General features: G+C 52.6%; 4 protein-coding genes across 4 annotated transcripts; all 4 read right to left on the bottom strand.

The window, feature by feature from the left end:
• Nucleotides 1-551: 551 nt before the first annotated feature.
• On the bottom strand, nt 552-680 carry CHC_T00001169001 (hypothetical protein). Its single transcript, XM_005718508.1, has one exon. It carries the CDS (start codon nt 678-680, stop codon nt 552-554), a length of 129 nt encoding a protein of 42 aa, XP_005718565.1.
• A 3267-nt stretch (nt 681-3947) lies between these two features.
• Nucleotides 3948-4169, bottom strand: CHC_T00001168001 (hypothetical protein). Its single transcript, XM_005718507.1, has one exon. It carries the CDS (start codon nt 4167-4169, stop codon nt 3948-3950), a length of 222 nt encoding a protein of 73 aa, XP_005718564.1.
• Nucleotides 4170-14490: 10321 nt separating this feature from the next.
• Nucleotides 14491-14676, bottom strand: CHC_T00001167001 (hypothetical protein). Its single transcript, XM_005718506.1, has one exon. The coding sequence runs from the start codon at nt 14674-14676 to the stop codon at nt 14491-14493; it is 186 nt and encodes a 61-aa protein (XP_005718563.1).
• Nucleotides 14677-23127: 8451 nt separating this feature from the next.
• CHC_T00001166001 (hypothetical protein) lies at nt 23128-23313 on the bottom strand. The gene has a single exon (XM_005718505.1). It carries the CDS (start codon nt 23311-23313, stop codon nt 23128-23130), a length of 186 nt encoding a protein of 61 aa, XP_005718562.1.
• Nucleotides 23314-25834: the final 2521 nt, after the last annotated feature.

Raw genomic sequence — 25834 nt, 5'->3', positions numbered from 1 at the left:
CTACTGAGGGAGTAAGGAACGCAAAGCATGTTTCGATTCGACGTAATTTTGTGAAAGAGAACGTAGACAAAGGTACCAATCAAGTCGTTTTCTGTCCGACTGAAAACAAGACGGCTGATATTCTGACGAAGCCACTTCGGCGAATTTCGTTTCAAAAACATCGCGATGGGCTTAGTCTGTTCTCTCTGACTTTAATTGCCAAGTAATCGCAGCAAGAGGGAGTGTTGGAATGTTGTGCTGCTCACTTGGCACCAATCTGGTCTTGCTTGTTTAACCGGACAGGAAGAAACCCCTTGTTCAAGGACAACGCAATACTGATGTTGTGGGACCAAGATTAGGGCTTTGACATTCACGATAGCATTGTTGCGGGCAGCGCGCAAATGTACAATCTAACACAGAACGCAGCACTACAGTCATTTTGGCAGTTCCTTATCCTTTTGGATAGCATTCAATCTTTTACTTCTACTGTCTACATTACTTAAGTCGCAGAGTCGTTGAGTAAAGCCGGTCACGAGACAACTCAGTTCAAGGAACATCACTTCGTATAACCTTTAGCAGGCGCAGAGTGTCAACTGCACCACCAGCAACCGGTTGTCCACTCTGCCACGAACTCCCCTCTCCCAAACAGCGGACTCTGCGGCGACACAGTGTGGATACCAACGGTATTTAAAGGTATGCATTTGTCCTCGCAATCAACATTGCTTCTATAATTTGAAGGTTGTCCGCGGCTTGCATGTTACAGTGAATTGAACAAGTAAAAAACTCGCTTCTGCGTGTGAGCGATCATCGCTCACCGCACCATTGTGCACTTTGGTTAAACATTACTTTTTTAAAAGTAGGTACCTTCACCTCCACACGCGCACAGTACACTACATGGCTGTGATGCAATCTCCACCGCGTCAGGTGTTCGAGATCCGGATGTGAAACGTGTCCACGTTGAGAACACGCGCCCTGGGTACGTGCACTTACGACATATTTTTGCCGACATTTTCGCCCTCTCCCATGAATTCCCATTCTCTGTAATCTCCCACCGTCCCTACTGTCCCTGCCATCTCCAATCTTTCCACGCTCTCCGCGCCCTCCGCGCTGAGCGTCGGTGCGCCGGTGCGTGTCTGCATTTTTTAAGTGTGAAACGTGTTTCGGCCGGGAGTCTGGAGGTATGTTTATCGATTCTACATTCCGGGTGTGTTGCGCTCCCGATCCCGGTTTCCAGCACGGGTTGGGCGGGTTGGGCGGGTTGGGCGGGTTGGGCAGGATGTGGGCGGTGCGGAACGTTAACTGGAGAAATTGGGGGGTTAGGTTGTAGGGTATTGGAATCAATTTAATTGTGAGCGGTGACCATGATGTGAGAAAGGTCATATGCGAAGCATGTTCTTCCGACGGAGTGAATTGAGGGACAAAACTGGGGATGCTGGGCGCTGGAAATCATTGCATGCATACTCGTCGACTGAGGAGATGGGAGGGAATGGGGACTGTATTGAAGCACTCGAGGATGTTTGCTCGCCACTTGCGGTTGGAAGGGGAAGGGGCGCGTGGACATTGGGGACATTGGGGGGTGTTCAATGAAAGCGATGACAGCGTCACAGAGAGGTCGGAAGGGGAGGTCGGAAGGGGAGGTCGGAAGGGGAGGTCGGAAGGGGAGGTGGGAAGGGGACTGTGCTGCGGCGACGGAGGGCGTATTAGGTAGAGAGCGGGGGTATTCAACGAAAGCGATGAAAGCGTAACTGAGAGGTGGGAAGGGGACTGTGCTGCGGCGACGGAGGGCGTATTAGGGAGAGAGCATGCAGAAGAGGGAGAACAGAGGGCCGTTGCGACGATGGTGTGAGTGCCGGACAATTGGCATGAGACGACGGCAGTAGGGAGGGGGTCGAGGAGGCAGAAGGGGTTGGTGGACAACGGACGCGGCAAAAGGAGACGGCGCCGTCGAGAGCCAAAACGGGGGCGGGGTTAATGCGAGGTGCGGGAGGCGTGTGACTGGCAAGAAACAAGTATCAAAACCGCAGATACCATTCGCCCGTCCGTACCACCCCAAAGGTTAAGTATGCCGCGCCGACAGCCGCCACTCTTCACGCAATCAACACAACAGCCAGTTGTTATCGTGTGTCATTCTCGGTAACCTTTTGCTTCCGCCTCTGTGTTTCGCAATTTTCCGCGCTTGCAGACTCTACCCTTCTTCCTTTGCTGGCAAACCTTTTCGTGCAAACGAAACGTTTGAAACGTTTAACACATCTATTTTTACCAATAAAGAATCTTACTACACTGTACCGTACATGTGAAATCTAAACCCAGTTCTTTAAGATAACATTCACCTGCGCGCATAAAGAAGAAGACAAAGAAGAAAACCAAAACCAAACCGCATTTTCAGATCGCTCTTTCTTCTGCCTATATGTCTGCGTGTAAACCGTACCTCTGGCGTGCTTGACCCAGAAGGCCAAGATGGACGTCCTGGAACGTGAGCAAAACGTCTGGGTGCCACTCCGTCGCCTGCACGGCAAAAAAAGAAGAAACAGTGCCAGTGCGTCGTGTAAATAGGAAAGAAATACAAACAGAAAGAACGAAAAGCGCCGAAAAAACAAGCGGTGACTCGCGTTAGCAACAGCATCTCTCTCAAGCGCTGTTGCGGTAAGTCTCGCAGGCAAGGAGGCCGCCCATTTCACATATGTTCTTTGGTGCGGTCGCCGGGACGCCAGTGCGAGACTTACCTTTCAAAAGAGAGGACTCGTATTCGTGAACCACGGCCCAAACAGAATCGAAGCCGAGGTTGAAGCGGTTGTGTCGGAGGCGTCTGTGCGTTCTGTGCGTTCTGTGCGATCGGTGCGGTCGGTGCGGTGGGTTAAGGTGCATGTCGGGAAGGGAAAGGGAGGCGCACAGTCCGGTGCATCACATGTGTTTGTCCTGTGGATGTACAGAGGTGCATTTGTCTGAGGGTGGAAGTGAGAGTCGACATTTATCGTAGGAGAGACAGACAGTGAGTGGATGATCTGACGTGCGCATGAGCGCATGAGCGCAGGTGAGATCGTGATTCAAGCATTATTTCTGCCTGGAAGGACCCTCGGTGCGTGTCTGCATTTGTCAGTAAGTGTGAAACGTGTTTTCAGCCGGACGTCTGGAGGCATGTTCATCGATTCCAGATTCCGGGTGTCTTCCGCTCCCGATCCCGGTTTCCATACGGCACAAGTTTTAGATGGGCGCGTCATTGACTTGGAGTAGAATAGCTTCTTTTGATTTCTTCATAAGTAGAGCTTGCATTCCGCCTCCCCTGATTCCACGCATTTCGCTGGTCCCGCTGCTTCCTGTCGCGGACTTCGGAACGCCACATTTTGGGCTGTGTACTACGGGGGAGGGTAAAAACGTGGGAACGTGGGGACGTGGGGAACGTGGGGAACGTGTTAACGTGGGGACGTGGGGACGTGGGGACGTCATCGCTAACGCCTCGGGCTGCTGTGCGGGCCGGGAAGCCGAGATGGCAGGCAGTAGGGAGCGTAGCGAGTGAGGGAGGTCTCGTGAGCAAGAGGCAGTGTGCGGGATGATGGATTTGGGGAGGGGGGGGACGGCAGCGGGAAGAGACGTCGGAAGGGCGAAAGGCTTAGTTGTAGAGTATTTGGATTGCGTAATGTGTAAAAGGAATATGTTTAGCGAGAGGAGAGAGAAAAGTGTTTGTCGCTAAGACCCGTGCGCGTTTGAACTCAATCGAAACGGAGACGAACAAGACGAGGTTGGTGAGGAGAGGAGGAACAATACAAATACAATACAAATACAATAAAAATACAATAAAAAGGCAATAGAAAGAAAGCAGAAAGAGAACAGAAAGAGAACAGAAAGAAGTAGGAAGAAAACAGAAAGAAGTAGGAAGAAAATAGGAAGAAAGTAGGAAGAAAGTAGGAAGAAAGTAGGAAGAAGGTAGGAAGAAGGTAGGAAGAAAGTAAAAAAAGAAAGTAACTAAGTAACTAGGTATGGTACGAATTTTGCCCGGGCCAACTTGGTTGGGTGCCCAAGTGGCGCAACCAAGTTGGGCACCGGGCGGGAATCGAACCCAGGGCCTCGCAGGCGCAGAGTGTCAACTGCACCACCAGCAACCGGTTGTCCACTCTGCCACGAACTCCCCTCTCCCAAACAGCGGACTCTGCGGCGACACAGTGTGGATACCAACGGTATTTAAAGGTATGCATTTGTCCTCGCAATCAACATTGCTTCTATAATTTGAAGGTTGTCCGCGGCTTGCATGTTACAGTGAATTGAACAAGTAAAAAACTCGCTTCTGCGTGTGAGCGATCATCGCTCACCGCACCATTGTGCACTTTGGTTAAACATTACTTTTTTAAAAGTAGGTACCTTCACCTCCACAAGCGCACAGTACACTACATGGCTGTGATGCAATCTCCACCGCGTCAGGTGTTCGAGATCCGGATGTGAAACGTGTCCACGTTGAGAACACGCGCCCTGGGTACGTGCACTTACGACATATTTTTGCCGACATTTTCGCCCTCTCCCATGAATTCCCATTCTCTGTGTGATGACGGCTGAGCAAAAGGGGAGGTGCCGTTGGCCAACGACAGGAGAGAGGAATGACTGGGAGTCATATGAAGGAAATAATATTTTTGAAGTTGAGAAGTTTTTTAGCGTGGAACGACAGCGCGAAGCGAGCACGGATACACCACAGTCCCCCTGAACTCGTATGTGAGTGACTAAATGAGAAGGAATGCCGGGTTCTTGACTTGAAAGTATGAGCGCAGGTGTACCATGAACCTGAAGGTTTTTGATGCGTGTTGGTGACGTCTTACAGTGCGGGTGGACCTTGGAACCTGAAAAATGAGGTTTTTTGCATCATCTGAATACGTCGGGTGTGGGACGTGTCGGCTTGTGAGGGGTTGCTTCTAACAACGTCGGGTGGTTGACGTGTGAGCTTGTGAGGGGTTGCTTCTAACAACGTCGGGTGGTTGACGTGTGAGCTTGTGATTGGGTAGTGTGGGAAGGAGGTGTACGGTGGGATTCGAACTCGCGTGTGCAGCAGTAGAATGAGGCCCATAACCTGTGATGACGGCTGAGCAAAAGGGGAGGTGCCGTTGGCCAACGACAGGAGAGAGGAATGACTGGGAGTCATATGAAGGAATCACCACACTCTGTAATCTCCCACCGTCCCTACTGTCCCTGTCTCACAAGAAGGCGGAATTGCTCTTTTGGGCGCCCCGTTAGGCACAGATGAATTCATGAGGTCATTCTTGGAGGAAAAAATTGAGGCAGTGTCAAACTCCCTCACATTGCTCGACAGCATTCCCGATGCCCGTATACGTTTCCATTTGCATCGAGTATCAGGATCCGTGTGCCGCGTCGAGCATGTGTTCCGCCTAACACTACCTCGCATTTCGCTCCCAAGCGCAATTCGGTTTGATCAAAGTCAAAAATCCGCCTACTCCCGGTTCAATCATGTCACGCTTTCTCCGTCCATATCTTCCCAGATTGGCCTCCCCTTCCGTTTGGGTGGTCATGGTTTCACGCCACTGGCCCCGTTTGTGCACGCATCTCACGCTGCAAGTTTAATTGAATCCGCAAAAGCACGCATTCGCGGACCTTCGAACCCTACAGTGCCATTCTACCGCGGAATGGCACGGAAGCATCTAGTGCATGTACTGCGCTCCTTGAACCCCGAGGTTGAAACCCGAGGGATCCTCGCTACGCATTCTAATCTGGGCCCCTTCGAACCGCAAGCTTTATTGGAACGACCTGAAAGAGTACATTTTACATTATATCAGGCGCTCCATGGAGCCTTTTCGCGCATGTATTGGGAAACGAGAGAGTGGGATCGACAGCCTAACCCAACCGATCATACGGCAGCCTCTGTACGCCGTCGCGCCCGCTACAACTCTCTAATTACTCCTGGTGCAGCCTCCTTCCTCTGCGCTCACCCATCTCTGACCTCGCGAGTTTCAAGTGCCGTGTGGTCCGTTATGCTTCGGCGACACCTCGACACGCCTGTGTACGACGATTCACGGGCCCCCCTACAATGCTCTCACTGTGGCCGCGCGATGGACAAACGTGGCGACCACGCCGCCAACTGCAAACACGGGTATGGTGCCACCCACCGCCATAACATTGTCCGCAATACTCTGGCCCGCCAAGCGTTTCGGGCAGCCGGCCTCGCGTGCGACCGCGAAGTTCCATTTCTCATACCAGGCACGGCGCACCGCCCTGCTGACCTTCTTGTCCAACCGTCGCCTCCAGCGGCTGGCGCCCTCCCAGACCGCCCTACAGCATACGATGTCACGATTTGTAATCCCTACACCGCTGCTAACATGAACTCAGCTGCTCGGTCTATTGCCGGCGCCGCTGAAGGAGCCCATACAAGAAAACTCCGCACCCATGACCGCATTCTACGCGCTGCCTTACACCTTCAGGCTGACGATCCACTTCCTCCCCTAGACTGGCATTTCGTCCCCCTTGCCTTCGATACCCTGGGCGCTTGGAGCACCCGTACTACTGCTGTCCTTGAACACGTTGCGCACCAAATTGCCCTCCGCTCAGGCTGCAGCTTTGGCATCGCCAAAACCCGCCTCGCCCAGCGTCTCAGCTTTGCGATTTGGTCCAGTGTCGCCGCAGCGACAATTGCCCGCATGCCGTGTCATGGGTCGGCTCCATCCTATCCTCCGCAAGTGTGATTCCTTGACGTCCGCCCGCATGCCACTGTATCGGCCCCCCCTTGCATTTGAATAAAATTACCTACACTACTGTCCCTGCCATCTCCAATCTTTCCACGCTCTCCGCGCCCTCCGCGCTTTCCGCGCCCTCCGCGCTTTCCGCGCTCTCCGCCGCTGCCGGGAGAGGAGCGTCGGTGCGCCGGTGCGTGTCTGCATTTTTTAAGTGTGAAACGTGTTTCGGCCGGGAGTCTGGAGGTATGTTTATCGATTCTACATTCCGGGTGTGTTGCGCTCCCGATCCCGGTTTCCAGCACGGGTTGGGCGGGTTGGGCAGGATGTGGGCGGTGCGGAACGTTAACTGGAGAAATTGGGGGGTTAGGTTGTAGGGTATTGGAATCAATTTAATTGTGAGCGGTGACCATGATGTGGGGCTTGTGAGAAAGGTCATATGCGAAGCATGTTCTTCCGACGGAGTGAATTGAGGGACAAAACTGGGGATGCTGGGCGCTGGAAATCATTGCATACTCGTCGACTGAGGAGATGGGAGGGAATGGGGACTGTATTGAAGCACTCGAGGATGTTTGCTCGCCACTTGCGGTTGGAAGGGGAAGGGGCGCGTGGACATTGGGGACATTGGGGGGTGTTCAATGAAAGCGATGACAGCGTCACAGAGAGGTCGGAAGGGGAGGTCGGAAGGGGAGGTCGGAAGGGGAGGTCGGAAGGGGAGGTGGGAAGGGGACTGTGCTGCGGCGACGGAGGGCGTATTAGGTAGAGAGCGGGGGTATTCAACGAAAGCGATGAAAGCGTAACTGAGAGGTGGGAAGGGGACTGTGCTGCGGCGACGGAGGGCGTATTAGGGAGAGAGCATGCAGAAGAGGGAGAACAGAGGGCCGTTGCGACGATGGTGTGAGTGCCGGACAATTGGCATGAGACGACGGCAGTAGGGAGGGGGTCGAGGAGGCAGAAGGGGTTGGTGGACAACGGGCGCGGCAAAAGGAGACGGCGCCGTCGAGAGCCAAAACGGGGGCGGGGTTAATGCGAGGTGCGGGAGGCGTGTGACTGGCAAGAAACAAGTATCAAAACCGCAGATACCATTCGCCCGTCCGTACCACCCCAAAGGTTAAGTATGCCGCGCCGACAGCCGCCACTCTTCACGCAATCAACACAACAGCCAGTTGTTATCGTGTGTCATTCTCGGTAACCTTTTGCTTCCGCCTCTGTGTTTCGCAATTTTCCGCGCTTGCAGACTCTACCCTTCTTCCTTTGCTGGCAAACCTTTTCGTGCAAACGAAACGTTTGAAACGTTTAACACATCTATTTTTACCAATAAAGAATCTTACTACACTGTACCGTACATGTGAAATCTAAACCCAGTTCTTTAAGATAACATTCACCTGCGCGCATAAAGAAGAAGACAAAGAAGAAAACCAAAACCAAACCGCATTTTCAGATCGCTCTTTCTTCTGCCTATATGTCTGCGTGTAAACCGTACCTCTGGCGTGCTTGACCCATGTGATGCAAGATCGATGGCTCGGTTTACTGTGATCGCGTCTCTATCTACCTTATGTAGGGATGGTAGCGATCCGTAGGCCGGCGGCGATCGTGGTGAGTTGATCGCTGTTGTACGTGTGCTACGTGTGTGTATATGGCTCTCATGACTGCTGACGCATTGCTGTTGCGGCGTCGACGTTTGTTTTTATGGCTCTCATGACACTCCCCCTGTCGACGGCGCAGCAGTTTTGCCGTCTGCAGTCGTGCGGTTTCTGAGCTGTAGTTTGGGGAGGAGGCGTGTGTATGCTTGACGACGTAGCGGTTTCGTGAGGATGTCCGCGAGTTGTTCGTCCGTGGGGACATGTGCAATGGCAATTGTGCCCTTTTGTGCCTGATGCGTGAGGTAGTGATGCCTCAGATCTATGAATTTTCGCCTCTTCGTCGGTCCCGTGCTGTTGGCAACGTGGATGGCGGACTGGTTGTCTATCATCAAGGGGGTCGGGGATTTCGGCAGCATGTGCACATCCTGTAGCAGACGTCGGATCCACGTGGTCTGCTGTGCGGCGGAGGTGGCCGCAATATATTCTGCCTCACAGGTGGATAAGGCTGTGATGTTTTGCTTGAGGGACCCCCAACATATCGGTGTGCCGTTGTATGTGTGGAGGGTCCCCGATATGGACTTCCTGTCCGTGATGTCGGCAGCGAAATCGGCATCGGCATACGAGACAAGGAGGTTCTGGGGTTTCTCTTTGTCTGCTTGCTTGCCGGCTCGGAACGTGAGGCCTGTGTTTGGTGTGCCCTTGAGGTACCTTATCAGGCGTTTTAGTGCGTTCCAGTGCCTTTGTGTCGGGTTGTTGGCCGCTACTGCTAGTCTGTTTGCCAGGAAGTAGATGTCTGGTCGCGTCGAGTCAGCGACATAGCGTAGGTCCCCAATGATCTGCTGGTATTTTTTGAGAGTGTGCAGTTGGGTCTCGTCTTTGTCTGTTGGCTTGTGGAGCAGGACGCCGTCGCAGTATGGGGTGTCTTTGGCATTGCATTTGGCCATGTCCACTTGCTGTACTATGTAGTTGATGGCGTTGGGCTGGGAGATGTGAATGTCTCCATTTTGGTGCCGTGTCACCGTCCATCCGAGAAAAGTCCTGTGTTCCCCTAGGCGTTTGATGTTGTACGCTTTCGCTAGGGCTGCGGCGAACTCGTCTTTGAGTTTCGCGGTTGAGGCGAGTACTGTGAAGTCATCCATGCTGACAGCAGCAATTATATGTTCTTTGCCTTTTGTTTTGGACCAGAGGCACAGGTCTGCTTCGCTTTGCTTGAAGTTGTTCTTTCGTAGGAGTGTGAAGACTGCAGATAGGTATGTGTGGCCGGCGGATGGCGTCCCGTATATGTTCATGTTTAGTTTTCCGCCTTGGCAGGCGTGTTTGTATGTGCCATTGAATCTGGCATGCTGTCTCACATATACTGTTTCTCCTCCGTTGTGCGCGAATTTTTCGTGTAGGTACGCTGACTTGATATCGATGTGTTCGATGTGCATGCGGTACTTGGCTGCTATTCCAAACATTGCGCGTACTGTGGTCTTGTCGGCCATGTACGTTGTAGTTTTGGATGGGTCGTAGTGCTTGTGTGGTAGCATTTTGTCCCCCCTTGCAGAGCATCGGGCTTTTCTCGATGCAATTTGTCCTTTGCTGTCCCTCTTGTAACGATATCCCATTTTTAGGGGTATCAGTTTCCGTTTCTTGGGGATTTCGGAGTCGGGTATCCACTGTACTACGTTCATGGCGTCGAGGTTGTCGAGTTCGGCGTTGTGGGCTTTTTCCCATTCGGCAGCGTCGGGGTATTTTTTGGCCTGTCCGGGGTGAGCTGGGGCGGGTGTGGTGCCTGTTATCTCTGTTGGCGTGCGATGCGGGGTGAAGGCTTTCGTGGCATATGTGCGTGAGGCTACAGGATCGGTGGTGCTGTGGTATGGTTGGAAGTTGACGCATCGAACTCGTCGTGGTCTGTTCGTGTCGAGTTCGAGGACCATGATGTGGTTTTCGTCGATGCCATGGAGGTACCTGGCGGGTGTTGCCCTGTGGGCGAGTTTTGATATTTGTTTCCGATTTGCTAACTCAGGTACTGTGCCGAGCTGTCCGAACAGCAGGAATTGCGGGACGTCGGGGGTGGCATTGGTCCACATGGTGTAGGGAAGGGTGTTGATCCCGTGGTGGAGTATATTGTTGTACTTGAATGCAGCGTCCCTTACTGCGTCTTCCCAGTGCGTCTTGGGTAGTGAGCTGTGGTGGAGGGCGGCTCTGGCTGAGTTCATGAGTGTACTGTTTATCCTTTCCGCGATCCCATTTTGTTGGGGCGTATGTGGGACTGTAGTGCTGTGCATGACGTTGTGCGATCTGTATACGGCGCTGGCGCTGTCTGATACATATTCTTTCGCGTTGTCTGTGTGGAACAGTCTCGGTTTGCACCCTTTTCGTTTGTTGAGGGCTGTGAGGATGACATCCAGCCTGTGCGGTGTTTCTGCTCTTGATTGCAGGAAGTCGACTATGAGGTAGCGGGATCGGGTGTCTATTACTGTGAGTATGTATTTGTTGCCTTGCCTGGATGTGGGGTTGAATGGTCCACATATATCGCTGCTAAAGGCGGCTCCTACTCGGTAGTTGTGCGTCTTGGGGTAGTGCGGTGCGGGCTGCTGCTTCGCTGCAGCGCAGCTCGAGCAGGTGATCCGCGGTGGTCGTTGCCTGAGTGTGGGCGGGAGGTTTGGCAGGAGGCCGAGTTTGGCCATTTTCTGGAGCGTTGTTGGTCTGATGTGATTGAACAGCACATGATAGTGGTGGAAGTCCCTTTCTACAGCTGGGTGTGCTGGGGTGTGCGGTGGGGGCGATGGGTTGTGCATTTGGTGTAGTGGGATTTTTTCTGCGCGTGGTGCGGTGTGGCCACGTGCTAGTGTGCGGCTTGGCTTTGGCGTCGCTGTCTTCTTTTTTTTTTGTTTTTGGATTTGGGGCTTTTTTGGTTTGGGTATCGGGTCTTTTGGAATTTTTTATTGACCGTGGTGGTATGGTCCGGGCTGCCATGCCGTTGCCTTTGGTTTTTGGGAGATCGAGGTAGTACATGCCTTTCCTGAAGCGTGCTTGCGCTACTATTTGGGGCGGGTGTGTGCTCGTGTCGAGTACAGTGGCCTGTGTGGGTGTGAACCGGACCTCTCCCCATTGCTCTGCTATGTCGTGAACTGATAGCAGGTTGGATCGCATTGCTGGGTTGGCGATCGCTGGGACTCGTATGTGCCTATTCGTACTGGTCCGTATATGTATCATCCCCTTGTGTGTGGCGGGTGGCGTGATGTTGGTGGCCGTGTTAGTTCGGATGATTTGTCGGAGTGGTTTCATGTTCGTCGTGGGTTTGCGAACATGTGACGGATGCGCTCCTGAGTCGAGGGCATACTGCTTACCTTCGCATATGTCCTCGTCAGTCACCTGTTGCGCGATTGTGTCGTCGTGTTCGTCGCGGGTGCTGGCCATTTTCCCGGTGGTGGTTTTGGGCGGAGAACGTGTTTGCCGAGGGGTTGTGCGCTTCTTATCGGTATTCGTGTACCATTGTTCCGCATTTTCCCTTGTGGCTGCATTGCCGCGTTGGGGTTGGTCGGGGTGGGTCGTTGATCCTCTGCCTTGCCTCCGGCTGCGAGTTCGTCGTCTCATTGCCTGGTAGTTGGGGCTGTCTGCCCATTGGTCTGTCGTGTTCATGCCTTGTGGACGTTGTTGCCTGATTTCCTGTTTTTCGTCTTCTCGAGCTTGTATGGATTTGAGTCGTTGGACGAGGTTGGCTATGGTTGTGGGGATTGTGTTGTTCGCGATCCACATGTCGGGTAGGTGTCGCAATGCCGGGTGCGAGTTGAGGCCGTGTATGATGAATTCTATCGTGACAGATTCATCATGTTGAATGCTGGGGTACTCTGCGAGACACATTTTTGTCCGTATGGTTCGGTGTGCTGCGATGTATTCATCGATGTCCCCTCCCGCCTTGATCTTTGTGCGTTGTGCTTCTTGTTTGAGGATGAGGTGTGTGGTTGGCGTTGAGTCAGTGAAGTGTGTTTTGATCTCTGCCAGAAGCTGTTGAGGGGTAACGCTGAGGTCCATGTCGATTGTGCTTGCCAGATCCGCAGGGAGGCTGGTCATGATGCTCATGCGTAGGAATGCACATTTTCTGCGGTATATGGCATGGTACGGGCTCGTTACTGTGGGGGGTGGTGAGCTTTCATCGAGGGCTGCCTCGACGTTGTTGATTATGGCTATGTCGTGGAGGGTTTGCGTCCATAGCTTGTAGTTCGTTCCGTCGCTTGCGAGTGGAGGTAGCTGTCCATGCATTCTTGTGTCAGCTTGAGGCATTGCGGGTGCTGTTTCTTGCTGGTTTGACATTTGTGGGCGCTCTGCAGGTGTTGTCGGGGCGTGTTGTGTTGGCTCTACGGGGGTGATCGGGGCTTGGTGTTGTGGCTCTACGGGTGTGGTCGGAGCGGGTTGTGTTGGCTCTACGCTTGCTGGCGGAGCTTGTGGGGTTGGGGCAACGGGGCTTTGTGGTGCCGTGCTCTCGTTGTCCTGATCTCGTCCGGGTGGTCGGTATACGGGATGATCGTCTTGCAGTGGTGCGTGGTTAGGGTCCATAACCTGTGATGCAAGATCGATGGCTCGGTTTACTGTGATCGCGTCTCTATCTACCTTATGTAGGGATGGTAGCGATCCGTAGGCCGGCGGCGATCGTGGTGAGTTGATCGCTGTTGTACGTGTGCTACGTGTGTGTATATGGCTCTCATGACAACCCAGAAGGCCAAGATGGACGTCCTGGAACGTGAGCAAAACGTCTGGGTGCCACTCCGTCGCCTGCACGGCAAAAAAAGAAGAAACAGTGCCAGTGCGTCGTGTAAATAGGAAAGAAATACAAACAGAAAGAACGAAAAGCGCCGAAAAAACAAGCGGTGACTCGCGTTAGCAACAGCATCTCTCTCAAGCGCTGTTGCGGTAAGTCTCGCAGGCAAGGAGGCCGCCCATTTCACATATGTTCTTTGGTGCGGTCGCCGGGACGCCAGTGCGAGACTTACCTTTCAAAAGAGAGGACTCGTATTCGTGAACCACGGCCCAAACAGAATCGAAGCCGAGGTTGAAGCGGTTGTGTCGGAGGCGTCTGTGCGTTCTGTGCGTTCTGTGCGATCGGTGCGGTCGGTGCGGTGGGTTAAGGTGCATGTCGGGAAGGGAAAGGGAGGCGCACAGTCCGGTGCATCACATGTGTTTGTCCTGTGGATGTACAGAGGTGCATTTGTCTGAGGGTGGAAGTGAGAGTCGACATTTATCGTAGGAGAGACAGACAGTGAGTGGATGATCTGACGTGCGCATGAGCGCATGAGCGCAGGTGAGATCGTGATTCAAGCATTATTTCTGCCTGGAAGGACCCTCGGTGCGTGTCTGCATTTGTCAGTAAGTGTGAAACGTGTTTTCAGCCGGACGTCTGGAGGCATGTTCATCGATTCCAGATTCCGGGTGTCTTCCGCTCCCGATCCCGGTTTCCAGGGTCCGAAACCCCTCGACAAATGACGTCACTGTGCCCCATACGGGACAGATCCAACCAATTAAATGCATACGATCAATTTGCATTCCGCCTCCCCTGATTCCACGCATTTCGCTGGTCCCGCTGCTTCCTGTCGCGGACTTCGGAACGCCACATTTTGGGCTGTGTACTACGGGGGAGGGTAAAAACGTGGGAACGTGGGGACGTGGGGAACGTGGGGAACGTGTTAACGTGGGGACGTGGGGACGTGGGGACGTCATCGCTAACGCCTCGGGCTGCTGTGCGGGCCGGGAAGCCGAGATGGCAGGCAGTAGGGAGCGTAGCGAGTGAGGGAGGTCTCGTGAGCAAGAGGCAGTGTGCGGGATGATGGATTTGGGGAGGGGGGGGACGGCAGCGGGAAGAGACGTCGGAAGGGCGAAAGGCTTAGTTGTAGAGTATTTGGATTGCGTAATGTGTAAAAGGAATATGTTTAGCGAGAGGAGAGAGAAAAGTGTTTGTCGCTAAGACCCGTGCGCGTTTGAACTCAATCGAAACGGAGACGAACAAGTAGATTAGACAAGACGAGGTTGGTGAGGAGAGGAGGAACAATACAAATACAATAAAAATACAATAAAAAGGCAATAGAAAGAAAGCAGAAAGAGAACAGAAAGAGAACAGAAAGAAACAGAAAGAAGTAGGAAGAAAATAGGAAGAAAGTAGGAAGAAAGTAGGAAGAAAGTAGGAAGAAGTAGGAAGAAAATAGGAAGAAAGTAGGAAGAAAGTAGGAAGAAAGTAGGAAGAAGGTAGGAAGAAGGTAGGAAGAAAGTAAATTGGGTGCCCAAGTGGCTCAACCAAGTTGGGCACGCAACCAAGTTGGGCACCGGGCGGGAATCGAACCCAGGGCCTCGCAGGCGCAGAGTGTCAACTGCACCACCAGCAACCGGTTGTCCACTCTGCCACGAACTCCCCTCTCCCAAACAGCGGACTCTGCGGCGACACAGTGTGGATACCAACGGTATTTAAAGGTATGCATTTGTCCTCGCAATCAACATTGCTTCTATAATTTGAAGGTTGTCCGCGGCTTGCATGTTACAGTGAATTGAACAAGTAAAAAACTCGCTTCTGCGTGTGAGCGATCATCGCTCACCGCACCATTGTGCACTTTGGTTAAACATTACTTTTTTAAAAGTAGGTACCTTCACCTCCACACGCGCACAGTACACTACATGGCTGTGATGCAATCTCCACCGCGTCAGGTGTTCGAGATCCGGATGTGAAACGTGTCCACGTTGAGAACACGCGCCCTGGGTACGTGCACTTACGACATATTTTTGCCGACATTTTCGCCCTCTCCCATGAATTCCCATTCTCTGTAATCTCCCACCGTCCCTACTGTCCCTGCCATCTCCAATCTTTCCACGCTCTCCGCGCCCTCCGCGCTTTCCGCGCCCTCCGCGCTTTCCGCGCTCTCCGCCGCTGCCGGGAGAGGAGCGTCGGTGCTTTAAGTGTGAAACGTGTTTCGGCCGGGAGTCTGGAGGTATGTTTATCGATTCTACATTCCGGGTGTGTTGCGCTCCCGATCCCGGTTTCCAGCACGGGTTGGGCGGGTTGGGCAGGATGTGGGCGGTGCGGAACGTTAACTGGAGAAATTGGGGGGTTAGGTTGTAGGGTATTGGAATCAATTTAATTGTGAGCGGTGACCATGATGTGGGGCAGGTCATATGCGAAGCATGTTCTTCCGACGGAGTGAATTGAGGGACAAAACTGGGGATGCTGGGCGCTGGAAATCATTCATTGCATACTCGTCGACTGAGGAGATGGGAGGGAATGGGGACTGTATTGAAGCACTCGAGGATGTTTGCTCGCCACTTGCGGTTGGAAGGGGAAGGGGCGCGTGGACATTGGGGACATTGGGGGGTGTTCAATGAAAGCGATGACAGCGTCACAGAGAGGTCGGAAGGGGAGGTCGGAAGGGGAGGTCGGAAGGGGAGGTCGGAAGGGGAGGTGGGAAGGGGACTGTGCTGCGGCGACGGAGGGCGTATTAGGTAGAGAGCGGGGGTATTCAACGAAAGCGATGAAAGCGTAACTGAGTGATAAAACTCACGGAAGATGTCGTCGTGGTTTACTCGTTTTTGTGTTCTGTAGTTTTTATGCTGTCGTTGCTCGGATCTTTGTGCTTAAGTTCACAGGTTTCTCGCAGCCCTACATTACGTGCTATGTGACAAGAGTACCCGTAATTGGTCTAATACTTGCCGTATTACAGTAATACCATCCGTATGGCTACGAGGCGACTAACCCGCTATCGGGTGCAGCACATGTTAGCTCTCTGGGGATCCGGCGTGGACGCAAATGCTCGCGCGTGCGTGGACCACCGAATTTCGGGGACCTTGATTTCGAGTCCGTATTCAATGGTTCTATTTTTGGGTCCGATTTCAGAACCCACAAATTGCCCATCGGTCCATTACAGTACCAACCCTGTGGCGGATCAAGGTTGATACTGGTGCCGAATTCAACACTCCCCCTCAACCTTGCATCCCACTATTGCTGTGATGTGTAACTATGACTCATACCTAACTTGTGGACCATTTCCGTGTGGGTAGCGACGCACAATATCTTAGTGAAGATGTCAGCGGCATTTTCGGATGTCTGGATGTAGTTGAAGACGATGGTGCCATCTTTGACCTTCTCCTTCGAGAAGAAGTACTTGACGGCGATGTGCTTGGACCTTTCGTTCACCACGTCATTGTAAGCGAGGTTCATGGCTCCCTCGTTGTCCCCAAACACTACTGTAGCTGGCAACGTAGTGTTGGACGGAAAGCATTCCCTGAACAACCGACGGAGCCACACTGCTTCGCGCGCTGCGTACGACATAGCTACAAACTCTGCTTCCAGGGTCGACTGGGCGGTAGCCTCCTGCTTTTTACTTCTCCAGCTGATGGATCCGCCAGCAAACTTGAATGCGAATCCACTAACGCTGCGCCGTGTCTCCTTGTCAGCAGCAAAATCTGAGTCGGTGTACCCGTGTAGCCCGGCCTTGTTGTTCAGGCTGAACCGGATGCCGAGGGTTTTTGTCCCCGAAAGATAGCGCAAGACGCGCTTTGCTGCTTCCCAGTGTTGAGAAGAAGGTCTCTCCAGGAACCTTGAGAGAAGACTTGTGGAGAACGCGATGTCGGGACGTGTGGTGTTCGCCAAGTACAGTAGCGAGCCAACAAGTTGGCGATAAGGCTTTTGGTCCATGCCCTCGCTGTAAGAATCCTGTTTGCGTTGTGCTGTATTCAGCACTGTACCGGGAGCAAGGGGGTTAGATACACTCCTGCAAGTCGTCATGTTGAAAGTTTCAAGCATGTGTGTAATCATAGCTGCACTGTGGATATGGGTCTCCCTCTTTTCGCTGTATCGGTCAATGACGATACCGAGAAACTTAGTGACTTTCTTTTCTATGCGAATTGCGAAGCGGTTGCCAATAATCTCAGCTACTTCTCTCAAAACTTCCATGCTCCGTCCGGCGAGTAGCATATCGTCAACGTAGACGAGGATGAACACTTTGTCTCCTTTGAGCACCAGCTGGTACAGGCTCTTGTCTGCATCCGACTGAACACATCCAATTGACTTCAAAAAGGTATCACAAAGCATGTGCCATGCTCTCGAGGCTTGCTTCAAACCATAGATGGCTCGAAAAAGACGGTAGACAAAATCTGGATGATCTGGGTTACAGTAGCCAACAGGTTGTTCCATATAGATCTCCTCCTTCAGTTCCCCGTTCAAGAAAGCCGCCTTGACATCCAGCTGCAGCAGCTCGAGCTGCTCTTGGGTTGCCATTGCGAGGACGAATCGTACCGTACTGTACTTCGCAACTGGGGAGAACACTTCATCGTAATCGATCCCATAGCGCTGCGTGAATCCTTTCGCGACTAGTCGAGCACGCTGCCGAGTAACACGTTGCTGAGCATCAGTCTTATTGAGGTAAACCCACTTAGACCTTACTGCTTTCTTCCCAGGGGGTAGCGGTACAAGTTTCCATGTGTTCTTATTTAGCTGCGAGATTTCCTCATCCATTGCTGCTTTCCATTTCTCACTTTCGGAGCAATCCACCGCCTGCTTGTATGTAAGCGGGACATGGGGATCTTCATTGCCCATGTGATGTACGAGAGCAAGAACCATGGCGGAGTCTTCCGGCGAGTACTTGCGTGGGGTTCGTACTGTACGGCTGGAGCGGCGCAAAGTTGGGACGTACGTCAGGTCCATTGTGGACTCATGCGGTACTGTATCGGTAGTCGTAGGTGTTGGTACTGGGTTTAATACAGGTGGTATAAGCTGTGGTTTGTCCGAGTCAAGCATCTCCTCAATGTCACAATGTTGCTCCGCAGGACCTACGTCCGCAGCTGGGGGTACAGTAGATTTGGTTTCATCGAATTGCACATCTCTGGAGATGACTACTGCATGTAGTTGCGGTAGAAATATGCGGTACCCATTTCCACATCCAACGCCGACACAGTATCCACTGTCTGCTCGAGGTTCAAACTTTCCTCGTCGCTTTGCCTTGGGGATGTGGGCATATGCCTTGCTTCCAAACTTCCGAATGTGTGCGAGGTGAGGCTTCTGGCCAGTGACACACTCGAAGGGTGTCATGTCCTGGCAGTGCCCGGCAGATGTGAACATGCGATTTCGAAGGTAGTTTGAGAAGTTTACGGCTTCTGCCCACATCCGATTTTTGTGAGGAAGGTCTTCTGCAGCCACCATCATTGTGCGAGACATGTCGAGAAGGGTCCTGTTTAGTCGCTCGGCTTTGCCGTTAGACTCCGGCGAGTACGGGGCAGTGAATTCCTGCGTAATGCCTCGATTGGACAACCATTGCTTTAGGTTTCTAGACATGAATTCAGTTCCGTTATCAGACCGTACCCTCCTAACCAATGACGTGCGCCAGCTCCCGGTTTTCAGCTTCTCCAGTTCCATTATCATTGACTTCAGTGCTGCTCCTGCTTCTGTCTTAGATTTGAGAAATCTTATTAGCGAGAAAGCAGATGCGTCGTCGTAGAGGGGCATAAAGTAGCGGCACCCGCCAAGCGAAGAAGTCCTGAAGGGACCTACCAGGTCCGTGTGCACGAGATCGAGCGGCTTTGTGGTCTTGCGGGACTCTTCACGCAATGGTCGAGGGGCTCTGGTCGACTTTGAAACTCTACAGGACTCACAGCTCAACAAGTCCTTCACGTCCTGTAGCTGAACTCCACGTACGAGGGAAAGGGACTTCTTCATTGTCGACTCACTGGCATGACCGAGTCTTTCGTGCCACTGCTCTTGTGAGACTGCCAACACAGCGTCGGAGGATTTTGCAGTCGGTTTCAGTACCGCTTCATACAGTCCAGCAGAAGTGCTTTCAATTCCGTGCAGATACTCCACTTTGCCGTCTCTCGTAGTGACTTGACACATACCATCTCCATTACTGTCCGAGTCGAACGTGGTTTTGAGCTTAGCCTTCCTCATCCTGCTAACAGAGATGAGGTTACATACCAGCTTTGGGACACACAACACATCAGTAAAACGTACTGTGGTCGTAGTACCACGTACTGTGGTCGTACATAAAACTGATCCCGTACCAATGACCTCCGCGGGATTTCCAGTACCGACGGACACGCAGTGCTTTTGAGTTGATTTCTCGAGTGTCTCAAATAGTGCAGTGTCGTTGCACATGTGTGCGGAGGCCCCGGAGTCGATGTACCACTTCTCACGTAGCGTCCCAGACAGATTAGTCTTGGTATGGTCTTTAGTAGTTGCCAGCGAGATGTCCACATAGGCGCTGTCGCTGTCACCTGGTCGTTTCTGATGGTAGCTCTTCCTGCGGGGCGTCTGATTCCGCGGTTGACCGCGGTTCCGGCGTCTGTCAATGCGCTTCTTCGCCAGTTGGGGCCTGTAGCTCGGGCTATTAGGATTGAAGAAGCAATCCTGTTTGCTGTGTCCGATCTTCCTGCAGAATTCGCAAGTCCCTTCCCTGGTGGTTAGCGCGGTAGTGGAGGTACCAGCGCCGGAGAGGGATTCCACTTCATGTTCAACTTCACATGCAACCAGATAGGCCAAAGCATCATGATAACATTTTGCAGTAGCCTTAATCACGCCTGCAGGAATGGCGAAGTGCTCATCAAGTCCCCTTAGCAGTGCTCGCTTCTTCTCTGATTCGGTTAGAGAGTGACCAATAGCTGCTAGCTTGTTCTCGAACTCGTTGAGTCGGTTCGAGAATTGAAGCACCTTCTCACCAGATTCCATGCGAGCATTCTGATACTGGCTTAGATAGGCATCCACACGAGCCTCAGAGACAGTAGAGAACATAGTACGAAGTGTTGTCCATACTTTGTTCGCATAACGGAGCGTGATAACTGAAGCACTGATAGAGTCATCGATGGTTAGAACGATGGTCGTGAGCGCGAGGTCCTTCCTCCTCTCATACTTCGCAAGATCTCCTTCTTCAGTTGGTGGGCGTTCGGTCCCAGCTACGATGTTCCAAAGCCCCTTTGCGCGAAGTATGCCCAGAGGTAGTAGTTCTCTGAAGTGAGTGATGCGATGCGATAGCTTGACGTGTCGACGGTGCCTTCTCTGATGGAGTCCATGATGGAGTCCATGATTCCTTCTGTTCTCGACGGGTATCGGAGCGATGCTCGACAATAGCCCGGAGGGTTCTAACACAGGTTGAACTCAAGCGCCGAGCGGTACAGTAAAAGTTGTGATTTCGGGTCCTGGTTTCGTGACAGATTCACAGGTGCGCAATTGGCGTCCAATTGGCGTCCTGGGCGGCATAACCTGATAAAACTCACGGAAGATGTCGTCGTGGTTTACTCGTTTTTGTGTTCTGTAGTTTTTATGCTGTCGTTGCTCGGATCTTTGTGCTTAAGTTCACAGGTTTCTCGCAGCCCTACATTACGTGCTATGTGACAAGAGTACCCGTAATTGGTCTAATACTTGCCGTATTACAGTAATACCATCCGTATGGCTACGAGGCGACTAACCCGCTATCGGGTGCAGCACATGTTAGCTCTCTGGGGATCCGGCGTGGACGCAAATGCTCGCGCGTGCGTGGACCACCGAATTTCGGGGACCTTGATTTCGAGTCCGTATTCAATGGTTCTATTTTTGGGTCCGATTTCAGAACCCACAAATTGCCCATCGGTCCATTACAGTACCAACCCTGTGGCGGATCAAGGTTGATACTGGTGCCGAATTCAACACGGTGTGTAGACACGAGATCGCGAGGAGGGGAGGGCAGAAGTGGGAGGGAGAGAGCATGCAGAAGAGGGAGAACAGAGGGCCGTTGCGACGATGGTGTGAGTGCCGGACAATTGGCATGAGACGACGGCAGTAGGGAGGGGGTCGAGGAGGCAGAAGGGGTTGGTGGACAACGGGCGCGGCAAAAGGAGACGGCGCCGTCGAGAGCCAAAACGGGGGCGGGGTTAATGCGAGGTGCGGGAGGCGTGTGACTGGCAAGAAACAAGTATCAAAACCGCAGATACCATTCGCCCGTCCGTACCACCCCAAAGGTTAAGTATGCCGCGCCGACAGCCGCCACTCTTCACGCAATCAACACAACAGCCAGTTGTTATCGTGTGTCATTCTCGGTAACCTTTTGCTTCCGCCTCTGTGTTTCGCAATTTTCCGCGCTTGCAGACTCTACCCTTCTTCCTTTGCTGGCAAACCTTTTCGTGCAAACGAAACGTTTGAAACGTTTAACACATCTATTTTTACCAATAAAGAATCTTACTACACTGTACCGTACATGTGAAATCTAAACCCAGTTCTTTAAGATAACATTCACCTGCGCGCATAAAGAAGAAGACAAAGAAGAAAACCAAAACCAAACCGCATTTTCAGATCGCTCTTTCTTCTGCCTATATGTCTGCGTGTAAACCGTACCTCTGGCGTGCTTGACCCAGAAGGCCAAGATGGACGTCCTGGAACGTGAGCAAAACGTCTGGGTGCCACTCCGTCGCCTGCACGGCAAAAAAAGAAGAAACAGTGCCAGTGCGTCGTGTAAATAGGAAAGAAATACAAACAGAAAGAACGAAAAGCGCCGAAAAAACAAGCGGTGACTCGCGTTAGCAACAGCATCTCTCTCAAGCGCTGTTGCGGTAAGTCTCGCAGGCAAGGAGGCCGCCCATTTCACATATGTTCTTTGGTGCGGTCGCCGGGACGCCAGTGCGAGACTTACCTTTCAAAAGAGAGGACTCGTATTCGTGAACCACGGCCCAAACAGAATCGAAGCCGAGGTTGAAGCGGTTGTGTCGGAGGCGTCTGTGCGTTCTGTGCGTTCTGTGCGATCGGTGCGGTCGGTGCGGTGGGTTAAGGTGCATGTCGGGAAGGGAAAGGGAGGCGCACAGTCCGGTGCATCACATGTGTTTGTCCTGTGGATGTACAGAGGTGCATTTGTCTGAGGGTGGAAGTGAGAGTCGACATTTATCGTAGGAGAGACAGACAGTGAGTGGATGATCTGACGTGCGCATGAGCGCATGAGCGCAGGTGAGATCGTGATTCAAGCATTATTTCTGCCTGGAAGGACCCTCGGTGCGTGTCTGCATTTGTCAGTAAGTGTGAAACGTGTTTTCAGCCGGACGTCTGGAGGCATGTTCATCGATTCCAGATTCCGGGTGTCTTCCGCTCCCGATCCCGGTTTCCAGGGTCCGAAACCCCTCGACAAATGACGTCACTGTGCCCCATACGGGACAGATCCAACCAATTAAATGCATACGATCAATTTGCATTCCGCCTCCCCTGATTCCACGCATTTCGCTGGTCCCGCTGCTTCCTGTCGCGGACTTCGGAACGCCACATTTTGGGCTGTGTACTACGGGGGAGGGTAAAAACGTGGGAACGTGGGGACGTGGGGAACGTGGGGAACGTGTTAACGTGGGGACGTGGGGACGTGGGGACGTCATCGCTAACGCCTCGGGCTGCTGTGCGGGCCGGGAAGCCGAGATGGCAGGCAGTAGGGAGCGTAGCGAGTGAGGGAGGTCTCGTGAGCAAGAGGCAGTGTGCGGGATGATGGATTTGGGGAGGGGGGGGACGGCAGCGGGAAGAGACGTCGGAAGGGCGAAAGGCTTAGTTGTAGAGTATTTGGATTGCGTAATGTGTAAAAGGAATATGTTTAGCGAGAGGAGAGAGAAAAGTGTTTGTCGCTAAGACCCGTGCGCGTTTGAACTCAATCGAAACGGAGACGAACAAGTAGATTAGACAAGACGAGGTTGGTGAGGAGAGGAGGAACAATACAAATACAATAAAAATACAATAAAAAGGCAATAGAAAGAAAGCAGAAAGAGAACAGAAAGAGAACAGAAAGAAGTAGGAAGAAAATAGGAAGAAAGTAGGAAGAAAGTAGGAAGAAAGTAGGAAGAAAGTAGGAAGAAGGTAGGAAGAAGGTAGGAAGAAAGTAAAAAAAGAAAGTAACTAAGTAACTAGGTATGGTACGAATTTTGCCCGGGCCAACTTGGTTGGGTGCCCAAGTGGCTCAACCAAGTTGGGCACGCAACCAAGTTGGGCACCGGGCGGGAATCGAACCCAGGGCCTCGCAGGCGCAGAGTGTCAACTGCACCACCAGCAACCGGTTGTCCACTCTGCCACGAACTCCCCTCTCCCAAACAGCGGACTCTGCGGCGACACAGTGTGGATACCAACGGTATTTAAAGGTATGCATTTGTCCTCGCAATCAACATTGCTTCTATAATTTGAAGGTTGTCCGCGGCTTGCATGTTACAGTGAATTGAACAAGTAAAAAACTCGCTTCTGCGTGTGAGCGATCATCGCTCACCGCACCATTGTGCACTTTGGTTAAACATTACTTTTTTAAAAGTAGGTACCTTCACCTCCACACGCGCACAGTACACTACATGGCTGTGATGCAATCTCCACCGCGTCAGGTGTTCGAGATCCGGATGTGAAACGTGTCCACGTTGAGAACACGCGCCCTGGGTACGTGCACTTACGACATATTTTTGCCGACATTTTCGCCCTCTCCCATGAATTCCTATTCTCTGTAATCTCCCACCGTCCCTACTGTCCCTGCCATCTCCAATCTTTCCACGCTCTCCGCGCCCTCCGCGCTTTCCGCGCCCTCCGCGCTTTCCGCGCTCTCCGCCGCTGCCGGGAGAGGAGCGTCGGTGCGCCGGTGTGAAACGTGTTTCGGCCGGGAGTCTGGAGGTATGTTTATCGATTCTACATTCCGGGTGTGTTGCGCTCCCGATTGGGCGGGTTGGGCGGGTTGGGCGGGTTGGGCAGGATGTGGGCGGTGCGGAACGTTAACTGGAGAAATTGGGGGGTTAGGTTGTAGGGTATTGGAATCAATTTAATTGTGAGCGGTGACCATGATGTGAGAAAGGTCATATGCGAAGCATGTTCTTCCGACGGAGTGAATTGAGGGACAAAACTGGGGATGCTGGGCGCTGGAAATCATTGCATACTCGTCGACTGAGGAGAAGATGGGAGGGAATGGGGACTGTATTGAAGCACTCGAGGATGTTTGCTCGCCACTTGCGGTTGGAAGGGGAAGGGGCGCGTGGACATTGGGGACATTGGGGGGTGTTCAATGAAAGCGATGACAGCGTCACAGAGAGGTCGGAAGGGGAGGTCGGAAGGGGAGGTCGGAAGGGGAGGTCGGAAGGGGAGGTGGGAAGGGGACTGTGCTGCGGCGACGGAGGGCGTATTAGGTAGAGAGCGGGGGTATTCAACGAAAGCGATGAAAGCGTAACTGAGAGGTGGGAAGGGGACTGTGCTGCGGCGACGGAGGGCGTATTAGGGAGAGAGCATGCAGAAGAGGGAGAACAGAGGGCCGTTGCGACGATGGTGTGAGTGCCGGACAATTGGCATGAGACGACGGCAGTAGGGAGGGGGTCGAGGAGGCAGAAGGGGTTGGTGGACAACGGACGCGGCAAAAGGAGACGGCGCCGTCGAGAGCCAAAACGGGGGCGGGGTTAATGCGAGGTGCGGGAGGCGTGTGACTGGCAAGAAACAAGTATCAAAACCGCAGATACCATTCGCCCGTCCGTACCACCCCAAAGGTTAAGTATGCCGCGCCGACAGCCGCCACTCTTCACGCAATCAACACAACAGCCAGTTGTTATCGTGTGTCATTCTCGGTAACCTTTTGCTTCCGCCTCTGTGTTTCGCAATTTTCCGCGCTTGCAGACTCTACCCTTCTTCCTTTGCTGGCAAACCTTTTCGTGCAAACGAAACGTTTGAAACGTTTAACACATCTATTTTTACCAATAAAGAATCTTACTACACTGTACCGTACATGTGAAATCTAAACCCAGTTCTTTAAGATAACATTCACCTGCGCGCATAAAGAAGAAGACAAAGAAGAAAACCAAAACCAAACCGCATTTTCAGATCGCTCTTTCTTCTGCCTATATGTCTGCGTGTAAACCGTACCTCTGGCGTGCTTGACCCAGAAGGCCAAGATGGACGTCCTGGAACGTGAGCAAAACGTCTGGGTGCCACTCCGTCGCCTGCACGGCAAAAAAAGAAGAAACAGTGCCAGTGCGTCGTGTAAATAGGAAAGAAATACAAACAGAAAGAACGAAAAGCGCCGAAAAAACAAGCGGTGACTCGCGTTAGCAACAGCATCTCTCTCAAGCGCTGTTGCGGTAAGTCTCGCAGGCAAGGAGGCCGCCCATTTCACATATGTTCTTTGGTGCGGTCGCCGGGACGCCAGTGCGAGACTTACCTTTCAAAAGAGAGGACTCGTATTCGTGAACCACGGCCCAAACAGAATCGAAGCCGAGGTTGAAGCGGTTGTGTCGGAGGCGTCTGTGCGTTCTGTGCGTTCTGTGCGATCGGTGCGGTCGGTGCGGTGGGTTAAGGTGCATGTCGGGAAGGGAAAGGGAGGCGCACAGTCCGGTGCATCACATGTGTTTGTCCTGTGGATGTACAGAGGTGCATTTGTCTGAGGGTGGAAGTGAGAGTCGACATTTATCGTAGGAGAGACAGACAGTGAGTGGATGATCTGACGTGCGCATGAGCGCATGAGCGCAGGTGAGATCGTGATTCAAGCATTATTTCTGCCTGGAAGGACCCTCGGTGCGTGTCTGCATTTGTCAGTAAGTGTGAAACGTGTTTTCAGCCGGACGTCTGGAGGCATGTTCATCGATTCCAGATTCCGGGTGTCTTCCGCTCCCGATCCCGGTTTCCAGGGTCCGAAACCCCTCGACAAATGACGT

Source organism: Chondrus crispus, genomic scaffold (assembly GCF_000350225.1).
Source record: "Chondrus crispus Stackhouse genomic scaffold, scaffold_405, whole genome shotgun sequence".
Taxonomy (NCBI): Eukaryota; Rhodophyta; class Florideophyceae; order Gigartinales; family Gigartinaceae; genus Chondrus; species Chondrus crispus.
The sequence above is the reverse complement of the archived record's forward strand: the minus strand, read 5'-3'. Positions and strand labels throughout refer to the sequence as shown.

Coding starts and splice junctions, on each gene's coding strand:
- CHC_T00001169001 (XM_005718508.1), bottom strand. CDS start 680: ATGCATACCTTTAAATACCGTTGGTATCCACACTGTGTCGCCGCAGAG.
- CHC_T00001168001 (XM_005718507.1), bottom strand. CDS start 4,169: ATGCATACCTTTAAATACCGTTGGTATCCACACTGTGTCGCCGCAGAG.
- CHC_T00001167001 (XM_005718506.1), bottom strand. CDS start 14,676: ATGCATACCTTTAAATACCGTTGGTATCCACACTGTGTCGCCGCAGAG.
- CHC_T00001166001 (XM_005718505.1), bottom strand. CDS start 23,313: ATGCATACCTTTAAATACCGTTGGTATCCACACTGTGTCGCCGCAGAG.